Genomic DNA, 10,772 nt, shown 5'->3' with positions numbered 1-10,772 from the left:
AATAAAAATTTAGAACTCTGATATTTTTCAAGCTGCTCGAGTTTCTAATATACATAAACTTACAAAAATAATATTGAAAACCCTCATGTTTGAAAAAAACACAAAAAGTCAAAGGAAACAGGAAAATGACATCCAACAAAATCTTGCAACCTTCAATTAAGGTTTACAAAATATTTATTTCACACATTTTAGAAGGGTAAACTTGGTTAAAATCTCAAATGTCAAGCTTTTGCTTGAACGGCCTCCTACTTTGTTAATGTAAACAATCTGGGACCATTCGAAAATCACGTAACGCATTCTTTCATTTCTTTCAATTAACATTTTTTTTGGGTTTTTTTCTGAATGTCTCTGACACAAGGATATTTCAAAAACACCCAAATACCCTTTAAAAAAACTATAGAAGTGTTATTTGATTTCGAGAACCTTTTTTGTAGGTCAATGGGAAAATATTTGATAGAAACTTACGAATAGTCAGTTGATTGATCTGGCAACCCTGTCATTAAAAATAAGATTACTTCAATTTGAAATGAAACTAACAAAGGGAAAACTGTCATCATATTCTTTCAAAAATAACAACACCCGCAATCAATTAATTTTTCAAAGGACATTTGGAATTGATTTTATTTTCAAATGGGGAATTCATAAATATATATAACATCGAAGATTTAGTTTGTTTGTTTTTTTTGTTTTGCTTAGTTTTGTTGCGCTGTGAGGTTTTCATAAAACAGTTTATTCTTTCTTTTATTAACTTATACTTTCTTATCAATCATCTTTGTTGTCTCCAGCAGCGATATTTTTTAAAAGGTACGAAACTGACACATGCACGCTCTCTCTTTCTCTGTTTTAATATTTATTGATTTCCATCTTAATTAATATATAATAACTTTGCATTCTATTTGTTTTTGTATTATTTTATTCGATAAAGTTAAAATTTTTGCTCAGAATCTTTTTTCTTTCTATCAAAAACTTTTGCTTGTTTATGCTAGAGAGCGACGAAAAGGGGGGAACTTATCCTATATGTACAGTATTTATAAAATACAGATGGCTTCTGAGGGTGGGGGAAGCAAAACCGCCTTTTCGCTTCGCTTTGTGCTGTATTTATGTATAAGGTGAGGACTCTGATTTATTGTTGCTTGCTTGCTTGCTTCTTTCGCTTGCTGATGGATGGAACTGTCATTTCGTTTTGTTTTGTGCTTTTTTTCTTTATTGTTTTTGCGCGATGAATTAAAAAAAACTATTGCTTCTTTTTGAGGAGGTTTCTCGACCGCGTAATAATTAGGAGTCTACACAGAAATGTACACGTTTCTTTTTTTGCGAATTTGCTGACTTGGGGCGACAACTTGGCTACTTAATTGTAAAATTTATAAATTACTATACATCAACACGCCGATGCCTCGCAAAATAGAACTGTCAATTGACGGGACGAAAACGCAAAAAAAAACGAGCGCAAAGAGAGTGGGGAGAGCAAATTAATTAGCTACGCGTTTAGCCGCTCCGCGGTGGCGATGCCCTAATGAGGGTCTTCACAAAAACAGCTTAACGCTCACTGGACCTTAATTTAGTTTTAAGGGTACTGTTTTTTTGTTGTTGTTTTTACGTGCGGCGGAGTTAGAAAGCCGGCTTAAGACGTTCACCGCGCGAAGCGCGGATGATTAATGAAAATATAAATAAATTTAATTATATTTTACAATTGCTAATTTCACCGCGCGCAAGGCGCGCTAACGGCCTTTTGTGCACGCCACCGTTTTTCTCTTTCACTCTCTTTTGTTGGTCGCGTCCATTTTTGTTTTGTCTCTTTTTATTATCTCTTTTTTTCGCTGCCGCAACGCGGCGCGTTTCGCGCTGACAATTGTATAGGAACATAAATAAATCATGACATAATTTAATAGTTTTCAGTTTGCTTCCCGCTCGCGCAAATGCGCGAGAGTGAGGTTAGGAAAACCCTAAAGCTTTTGTATTGGCACTCGGGAGAAGGGGGTTGGAGGGGGGACAAAACGAGGAGTTATTTTTGTTTCTTAATCGACTAAAACACATTTCGCCCTTTCTTCTCGACTCGCTTACCTAAGCGCGAAACAAAAACTTACGCGGAAAAAAATAAAACAAAGCATGCCGTGCGCGAAGCGCACACAACAAAAGGAACGTCACGAAAATCTCAAACAGAAATTTGACAGGTTGCTGCGAGCGTCGCGCCGCTGCGCGGCAGAACAAAGGCAGGTTATTTGAACAGTTCGATTTCTTGCTGTTGTTGTTGTTGCTGCTGCTGCTGCTGGTGGTGGTGGTGATGGTGATGGATCGTGTAATTGTTCATCATCATGCTGTAGGAGGAGGCGGCGGCGGCGGCAGCCGCCGGAGAGGAGTTGCTGTTGTTGTTGTTTGCTTCGTTGACATTTGACGTCCCGTCACTGTAGCTGCTGTGATGGTTGTGATGCGGGTGCGAATGGTGGTGGTGATGGTAGCCCTTGACGTTGGAGTACGCCGCGGCGTAGTTGGACGCCAGCTCCGCGTTGATGTGGTACACTTGAGCTTGCGACTGAGGTAGTAGATTGCTGGCGCTAGTACTTCGCTGATGGTTGTTGTTGTCGTTGTTCAGTAGGCTGTGACTGTTGGTGTACTCCTCCAGCTTCACCAGACTATTGCTAACTTCACTACTCGCGTTGTTGTTGTTGTTGTTGCTACTGCTATTGCTTCGTCGGTCCAGCGATTCGCAGCCGCTGCTGGCGCTGGTGTTGGCCGAGGTAGAGAACAGGTTGCTCCGGCTCTGGAAGCCGCTGTCGGCGGAGCAGTACGGGTTGTGGAACAGGTTCTTGCTGGCGTTCGTCGCGTCCGGCAGGAACGCACTCTGGAAGTACGACGTCGGGTGGTGGTAGTTCTGGTACCCGCTCCCAACGTTCTGCCCGTACTCCGTCGTCCCGAACATCGACGACTTCCCCGTGGTGGCGCTCTCGTAGCCCTTCTCCTGCTTGATCTGCGGCATCCGGATGTTCGCGTTGATATCCTCCTGCTGCTCACCCCCCTTCATCTTCTTCACCTTCGGCACCGTCAGCTGCCCGGTCTTGTCCGCCACCTCCAGCCCCCGCTTCCCGCTACCCTCAACCCCCCGCCCACCCTTCCCGTCCTCCTTCTTCAGCTTCGCCTCCTCCGCCCGCTCGCTCTTCTTCGCAATCTTCTTCGCCTTGTTCTCGTGCGTCTTCACGTGCTTCGCCAGGTGGTCACTCCGCATAAACTTCTTGCTGCAGATAGCGCACGTGAACCGCTTCTCGCCCGTGTGCGTCCGGAAGTGCCGCTGCAGCTCGTCCGACCGCGTAAACCTCTTCCCGCAGAACAACCACTTGCACAGAAACGGTCGCTCTCCCGTATGCCACCTCAGGTGCGCCTTCAAGTGACTCGTCTTACCGTAGATCTTCTCGCAGCCCGGAATGTGACAGATGTGCTGCCGCTTGCCCTTCTCGTCCGGCCCCACCACCGGCGGCAGCCCCGACAGCTCGTTGATGCAGTTCGGGCAGGTACAGCGGGCGCACCGACGTTGGGCCTGCGTCTGGTGCGAGTACGCCTCCTCCAGCTTCAGCCCGTACGCCTCGCCGTGCCAGCCCTGGTACATGGACTCCTGCGCGAACCACGGGTTACCGGCCATGTTGTTGTAGTAGCTGGCCGCCGGGTACTGGTAGGACGGGTAGTGCATCTGTTGGGATCTGGAGGGGAAAGTTTGTTAGAATCCAGCATTGATGTAGTCAAGACAGCGAGTTAGCCCTTTTGTCGGCGTGATTCACTTGCTTCAGGTTAGCTTAAAAACTTCAACGTCAACATCTGTCAACGGAAGCACGTGAAATATTCTGACAATTTCGCGAAATTGTCGGCGTGATTCACTTGCTTCCTTCCAGATTAGCTTGAAAACTTCAACGTCAACAAACATCTGTCAAAAGAAGCACGTGAAATTAATCTAAATTCGACGAAATCAGTGTAATTTCTACTGAAAATTCCAAATCTGAAGTTTCGCCAACGTAATTTGATACCCAACTGTCAAAACTGTCGAAAAGCACGTGAACCACGCCGCGTCAAAACTCTCTCAAATCCGCCCCCAAACTCACCTCGCGCTCATCTCCAACGCGGCGGCTGCGGTGGCCGCGGCCGGGCTCTGCTGGACCATCGCACCGAAGCCGTACGCAGCCGTACTGGCTGCGGCGACGGCCGCGGCGGTCGCGTTGACCGAAGCCGTGACGTCCGGGCTGGCGGCGTTGGAGCCGCCCCCGCCGCCGTTCGTGCTGAAGCTGCTGCTGGCCGTGCTGGCGCCGTTGCCACCTCCGGTTGAGGACGCGATCGACTGGGTGGGGGAGAGGCCGGCCGAGCCGAGGGACGCCACCGAGCCGAGACTGCTGACGGAGGGGGGCTGCGGCGGGTACTGGTACGGGAGGATGTTGAGGGGGGAGAGCTGGAAGGGAAGGGATAGAGAAAAGAAGAGAGTTAGATTGGTTGAAATCATGAATGTTGACATATTCACAGCAATATCACTTAAACTGCAGTTAACTAGCTTAATTTTGACAGTTTTCCACCTCAATGTTGATTGACCTTAGATTGATTTGACAGTTTCAACTGGATCTTTACGTTGAGCTACCTTGATTCAAGGCATATTTCTAGCAAAACAATTGTTTTTTGCAAGAATTGACATAACCAAACTTTTCTGCAACCTCCGTAAACGTCACACCAGTACAAAGTTGATGCCGGATCTTTTTCCGGATCTCTTCTGGAAAAAAAATCCGGCAGCAAATTTGTATGGTTTGACGTTTGCGGAGTGTGTCGAAAAACGTCAACAAATCACTTGGTGCATCGGATAATGTGGACCAAAGACGAATGTAAACAAACATTCAATCCTACCTGCTACTAATGTAAACATCCGTCGACGTAGGCAGGACGAAACGTTTGTTTACAGGTCGAGTTTGGCCCATTTGCATTCTTTTGATAGTCAGATATGACTTGACTCAAGGCAGTTCAACGTTATTTATTGTCAAGGTAACGTAAAGATCCACTCGCAAACTGTCAAATCAATCACGCCGATAACAAGGTTTTACAATTAGAAGGTAACACATTGTCAAAATCTGTCAAAGATAGTAAGTGAATCACGCTTTCGAAAAAACTTTTCAGCGGTTTTAATCAAATTGACAAAAAAATTCACAAATGTTCAAATTGAATTTCAAACCGCACAACTTCGTGTCCCCCAAGCCCTCATTCTAATCTGATCGATCATCTGGCTGGCAATTGGCACCTTTTGGAGGCGAGTTAATGAGGAAATAATTACGGTCCATTAACGGCGGTGTATTGGCGGTCCGAGTCGAGTCGAGAACCGATCCCTGGGAGGCATCTCTTGGACTGAAGTTCAAGAAGAAAATTTGAGAAAAAAAAAACGTAATTATCCTTCATTAGAACGTGCCGCCGCAATTCAATTGCGAATAAAGAAATGTGATCGTGAAGCACGTGAAAATTCAATTTTCGGATGCTTGAATGTTTAGATTAGATCGGAACTTTTGCCGACAAAAAGAAGCGACACCGACGTTCATTTAGTGCACTTTGAAAGTCTGCATTTAACTACAAGATTTCAGTCAAATTTTACGAGAGTTTTGATGACTGAACTCATTTTCAAACCATGATCCACGACTCAGCTTGAGTTCAATCAAAACATCTAAGATTTTGATATCGTTTGTTATTTGTTAGTGTTTCTTACAAACAAAGAATACATTTAAAAATTTGGAAAAACGATCTGCTTAAATAATGCAAGAAACCCATTGAATGGTCTAAATCTAAGTTAATCCTTGCAGAATTAGGCTTTCGTAAGCATTTTAAGGTTAGTTTCAGATTAAATAATGTTTTCTCTTAAACAAAAATGTGTGCCCAATGTTACAAAAAATGTGGAATGTCATACATGAATAGTTAATAAGTCACTTATTACGTTAATCAAATGTTATTATAAAAAGAAAGATTCTTTCAAGTTATATTTTAAATTAGAATAGTTTAGAAAAGCACTTTATGAAATAAAAATAAAATATATCAAAAATAAACCTACAATCCCACTTTTTAAAAAATCCCGGGAATTTTGAGCCGGGAATTCCCGGAATGGACGCACTATTTCCAAGCACGTGGTTTTGTGCGTTTGACAGCTGTCAATCGATCCAATTCAAAGACTTTTTTTCCAATATGCTGGAATCTAGGCAGTAATTCCAAGTAATTTTTATTAATTGTGAACAATTCCGCGTGGTTTCTGGTAATCCCAAGTAATTTTGAGAAAACAAAGCAATCCGTGCCATAATCAAAGTAATCCAGCAATCCTGGTAATTCCATTCAGACTGGTCAGTAATCCTTGATGCTGGAAACCCCTTGCCCAAATATATTAATAATATCATCTGTGCAACGACTCCTACATATCTACATAGGAAAGTAATCTAGAATTATACTCTTCATTTGAAAAAAATTCACTAAACTAAACAACCTATTTTAATCAGTTTTCTATCAAAACAGATTTTTTTTATTTGAAATATAGGGGAACAGTACATTATTTTGTCGAGCACTTAATTTTGACAAATCTGCATTTTGGAGTTCAATTTCAGCTTTTAAAAAGTGTTTTAATTTGAAATCAGGTCTAAAATAGCATAATTGGGTGTATGCAAGCAAGATTCATCCCAAAATCATTGCAAAATAAATCGTTTAAACAGTGGAAATAGCTGAATTGGATGTAAAAAGGACCAGTATTCGGTCCTTACTTTTATTTAAACTTTTTATTACTTGATGATCGATGAACACGCTTTGTGGAAACGGTTTTCGAATGTCGAACAAAAAACACTAAAAGTTTAAGCATGTTTGATCGTGAAAAATTTAGCAAATAAATTTGGCAAAACTGCGACAGTTTCTTCTTAGCATTTCACAAAATTTTAGCATTATGGAAAAACCTTACAAAAGTTATTGTTTATCATATTTAAGGGACTTCAACAACCTTACAAAAGTAATAAGTTTAAAAAAAATACGTTAAGTCTTATTGAAAGAAAAACAATTAAGTCAATTTAAATGACTCAGTTTTTTTTAAACGGAACCTGCTCTGAAATGAGTAAATGCGACATCTGTCAGATTTGAGTGATTTTTTTAAAATACAGCAGTGCCGTCAATATTTTTTTGTCAGATCTATTTTTTTAAATGCTATGTCTGAAAAATAAATTTGTTGTCCCTGTAAAAAAAAAATCTTGGGAATGCAATAATTCTGATAAAACACAAATTTTCAAATAAAAAACTTGTATAATCGGTTGTAAACTATTTTTAACCAAAATCTAATGCGATATTTTTATGCTTTTAAATTTGATTTTTAAGACCACAGCACGAAAAAAAAAGCTTGATTTTTTGGATGATAAAACTTTTATGAATTCATTGAAATTTTTACAATGTTTGACATAAACATAACTGTTATAGAGTATAAAGAATTATGTTAGCTTTTTATTGAAACTGTATTTTTTTCACTCTCAGCCTCTTTAAAAACTATTAATATTAAGTTAAAATTTGTCATAGCCTTCATATCCAATAATGAAACGTAAATTACTAAATTTTAATCAATGTTTACCCCAACATCTGCATCTTGTTTTGTTTGATAATGTTTTCGTATATTTTGAACATAATTGAAACTTTATTGTTTGCGCCTAGGTTGAACCGTTGACTGAGCATTTTCTATTTTCCTCAAATTACAAGATATTAGTTAGAACTTTTGTTCCGGACTCATTTTTGCATTTACCAAATAGTTTATGATCTAATTATGATAATTAAAGCAATGGAAACAAAATAGAGATAATTTAAAATGATTAATGTTTTCTAAAGTGCAAATCAAATATGTCTATACAAAATCACAAAAGCTTGAAACATTGTTGCTACTTTCACATTAATTTTTTTTTCATGAATAAGTTCCTTAATAAAGCTTAGTTAAACTTAATTACTTTTAGTTAACACATTGATTAGCTTCAATGAAGAAACTTTACTTATTAATATAATTGTATTAAATACACATTTATTGTTTTTGTTGTTGGCAAGGCAAAACTAAACTAAAGAAAAACTTACTTTTTTAACGAGCTAAATATTTTTTTTAAATAAGTATTTAAAATTTTTATATTCTTGAATAAAGCTGAATATTACATAAAATTGTATCGAAGTTGAAGTGAATTTTAAAACTGCACGTTTTAAGTGTAATTAGCCATTTAGGTTAGGGGTATTCAACTTTGATAAGGACGCATACACATTTTGACAGCTGGAACTATTCCGCAAATATCAAAACCCGCAGTGTTGAAAGGAAGCTGAGGAGGCCAGTTTAATTGTTTCGAATTTTTTTAACAGTTTTAAAGTAAGCCAGAGAAATATCTAAAAAGTAGTTAGAAATGCTTCTCAACATTTAAATCGCTAAACAGCAATCATTTTACCAGTAAAAGAAAAAAATAATAATTGACAAATATTGTTTCAAATGTCTAAATTTATAGTACATTTTAGATACATCTAAATTTGTTTAAACATTGCTTTTGTTTTCCCTTAAAAAAGTCAAAGCCAAGATCTACCTATTTTTGTAACGGTCTTTTTCGTTGACAAATTTCGCTCTTCTGCAGTTAAGCTGCAGTTTGCTTGCAGGCAAACCCCCTAATCCCGTAATCCCCTTTTTTATTGACCTTCTTTTCAGTACAGTGACCAACCCCCAAACCCGGCCCCGATCTTTTCAACTCGCTTTCCGTCCAGGTGGGCAACACAACAAACACCCACCCCAATAAACATTGCCGGGGTCCCATTGACAAAACCCAGCCAACTTGGATCCCTTTCCAGAACACCTGTTCGTCCGTACTAACCTGCGTCTGACTGCTATTGTTCCACTGGTGGTGATGATGGTTGTGATACTGGGTCATAAAGCTCGGTGAGGCCATCATCTTGTCACCGGGGCCTGCCTGCTGCCGCTGTCCCGGAACTCCGGATTAATCACTCCACTGACTTAATCCACGTGCGCGCTCGCTTCACTTGCAACACTTGGGTTTGTTTTGATCACATTAATTAGGGTTGAACACAGTTGAGCTCCTCACATTTGGGGGGTTCTTCACAGGTTTCCTTTTTCTGGACGGATTACACTCACACGAACACACACACGTGTGGGGCCGTTTGTGAAACAAAAGGGAGCTCCCCGAAAATAGCAGGCCTTGCAGCCGTACACACCATGTAATTCTACCACACAACGACCCGAGGGGCCCGCGGATAATCTGCGGCTCGCGCGGGCGATACCAATTCTTGCTTGTTCAAGGCCCCTTCTTCAGGAGATCCAACGGGAACACGGGCGCGCGCGAGAAAATTACGTCGGCGACGGCGGTGGCGGCGGATTCAGCATCCACCAGTAATATCCAAGAGTTGTTGTAACTGCTGCTGCCGCTGCCTAGCTTCGACGAGATGCTCTTGATGAGAGAAGCAGAAATTAAACTCTAAACACTATTATTAAGTCCTCTTCTCACTGGCGTTCATTAGGGCCCGAGCTCTACACAGTGCCTACACGCACACACCAAGCCAAGCAATCACATACACCGCTAAACGCACCCCCCTTGGGCAGTAGAGGGACGAAGTAGGCGTTGGGTGCGACGCAAGCCCCCGAAAAAAAAAACGATCCACGACGCGCTCTCCGTTCTCTCTCGCGAAAGCCGAAGTGCACCCGAACAACACATGCAACGCGCGTTTCAACACGTCGTCGTCGTCGTCGCCTTCTACGATGCTGCTGCTGCCTTAACCCAACTCGCCGAACACACGCGCTCGGCCTCCTTCGAAAGTACAACTGAGCGCGAAGCGGAGCAAAAACTTATAATTATAGGTTACACAGATTGTACGTTTTTCCCTACTCATCCGGCAGACGAATTTCAACTGAGATCAATTTTTGATTTTATTTTATTTTCCTAAAAAAAGGCACCGCACCGCACACACACAGTCGCGCCGACATCGTCCTCTCTCGCTCGCACCCCTTCACACCACAAATCCCTCCCTCTCCCTCTAACCTTCCAGGGGACCGGATTACCCCTGCGGGACGACGACGGCGAGGTGACGATGATTCGGAGTTTCTTCTACCTTCCGCGACGACTGTGTGTTTGTGTGACACCAACACCACCCTACTGTAAGAGGAAGGACCTTCCGCTGGTGTGCGTGTGTTAATAGTAGGGTCCAATCGCGGCAGGCTGTATTTAAGAGGGCGGAGTCGACACCCAAACAGTTTATTAGGCGCACGCATACGGCGAGGGAGCGAGCAAGTCGGCACGCACACCAGCAAATTTGAAGTGGAGTGCTGAAGGAGGAAGCGAGATGGAGTGCGCCCGTTGACGACAGTGCAAGTACGCGCGGAGTGTTTTTGTTGACGTTTTGTGACGCACAATTGTCTCGCCGATTTGTGCCGGGGAAATATCTGCAAACAGTCAATGAAAGCTTGATTTGTTGTTGTTGTTGGTACTCCTTCGCAAGGTTGGCAATCAAGATATCAAACGCGGTACGCGTGCTGTCAGAAGGTTACTTCCCAAACACCGACGTCAGAGCTGAGGGCATTATCAACAACAAACCACGTGCTCCCCCGAGGAATGGAATGTTCGAGCTTGGAATGGAAAATGCACTCAGAATATCACATTACGGACTAGAATTCATTATTATGGATTTTGGACTAGCAAATCAAAGACCCACACCAATCCGTCCGTTAAACATATAACAAAATGCGGCAGAACTATTTACAATTTTAAACAATGCTCCAACGAAAC

The 10,772-nt window shown here is 41.8% G+C and overlaps 1 protein-coding gene across 1 annotated transcript; it reads right to left on the bottom strand.

The window, feature by feature from the left end:
- Window positions 1-589: 589 nt before the first annotated feature.
- LOC120414522 (transcription factor btd-like) lies at window positions 590-9,531 on the bottom strand. The gene is made up of 3 exons (XM_039575730.2): window positions 8,850-9,531; window positions 4,086-4,426; window positions 590-3,689 (listed from the first exon to the last, which is right to left on the bottom strand). The coding sequence occupies exons 1-3, from the start codon at window positions 8,925-8,927 to the stop codon at window positions 2,216-2,218; spliced, it is 1,893 nt and encodes a 630-aa protein (XP_039431664.1). The 5' UTR covers window positions 8,928-9,531; the 3' UTR covers window positions 590-2,215.
- Between the last annotated feature and the right edge of the window lie 1,241 nt (window positions 9,532-10,772).

Source organism: Culex pipiens, chromosome 1, assembly GCF_016801865.2.
Source record: "Culex pipiens pallens isolate TS chromosome 1, TS_CPP_V2, whole genome shotgun sequence".
Taxonomy (NCBI): Eukaryota; Metazoa; Arthropoda; class Insecta; order Diptera; family Culicidae; genus Culex; species Culex pipiens.
This window is presented reverse-complemented; position numbering and strand designations above follow the sequence as displayed.

Bases quoted from the DNA above. Each gene is read 5' to 3' on its own strand.
- LOC120414522 (XM_039575730.2), bottom strand. From the start codon at position 8,927: ATGATGGCCTCACCGAGCTTTATGACCCAGTATCACAACCATCATCAC. The intron at 4,427-8,849 runs GTTAGTACGGAC...CTTCCCTTCCAG, and splicing joins ACAATAGCAGTCAGACGCAG to CTCTCCCCCCTCAACATCCT. The intron at 3,690-4,085 runs GTGAGTTTGGGG...TTTCCCCTCCAG, and splicing joins GCGTTGGAGATGAGCGCGAG to ATCCCAACAGATGCACTACC.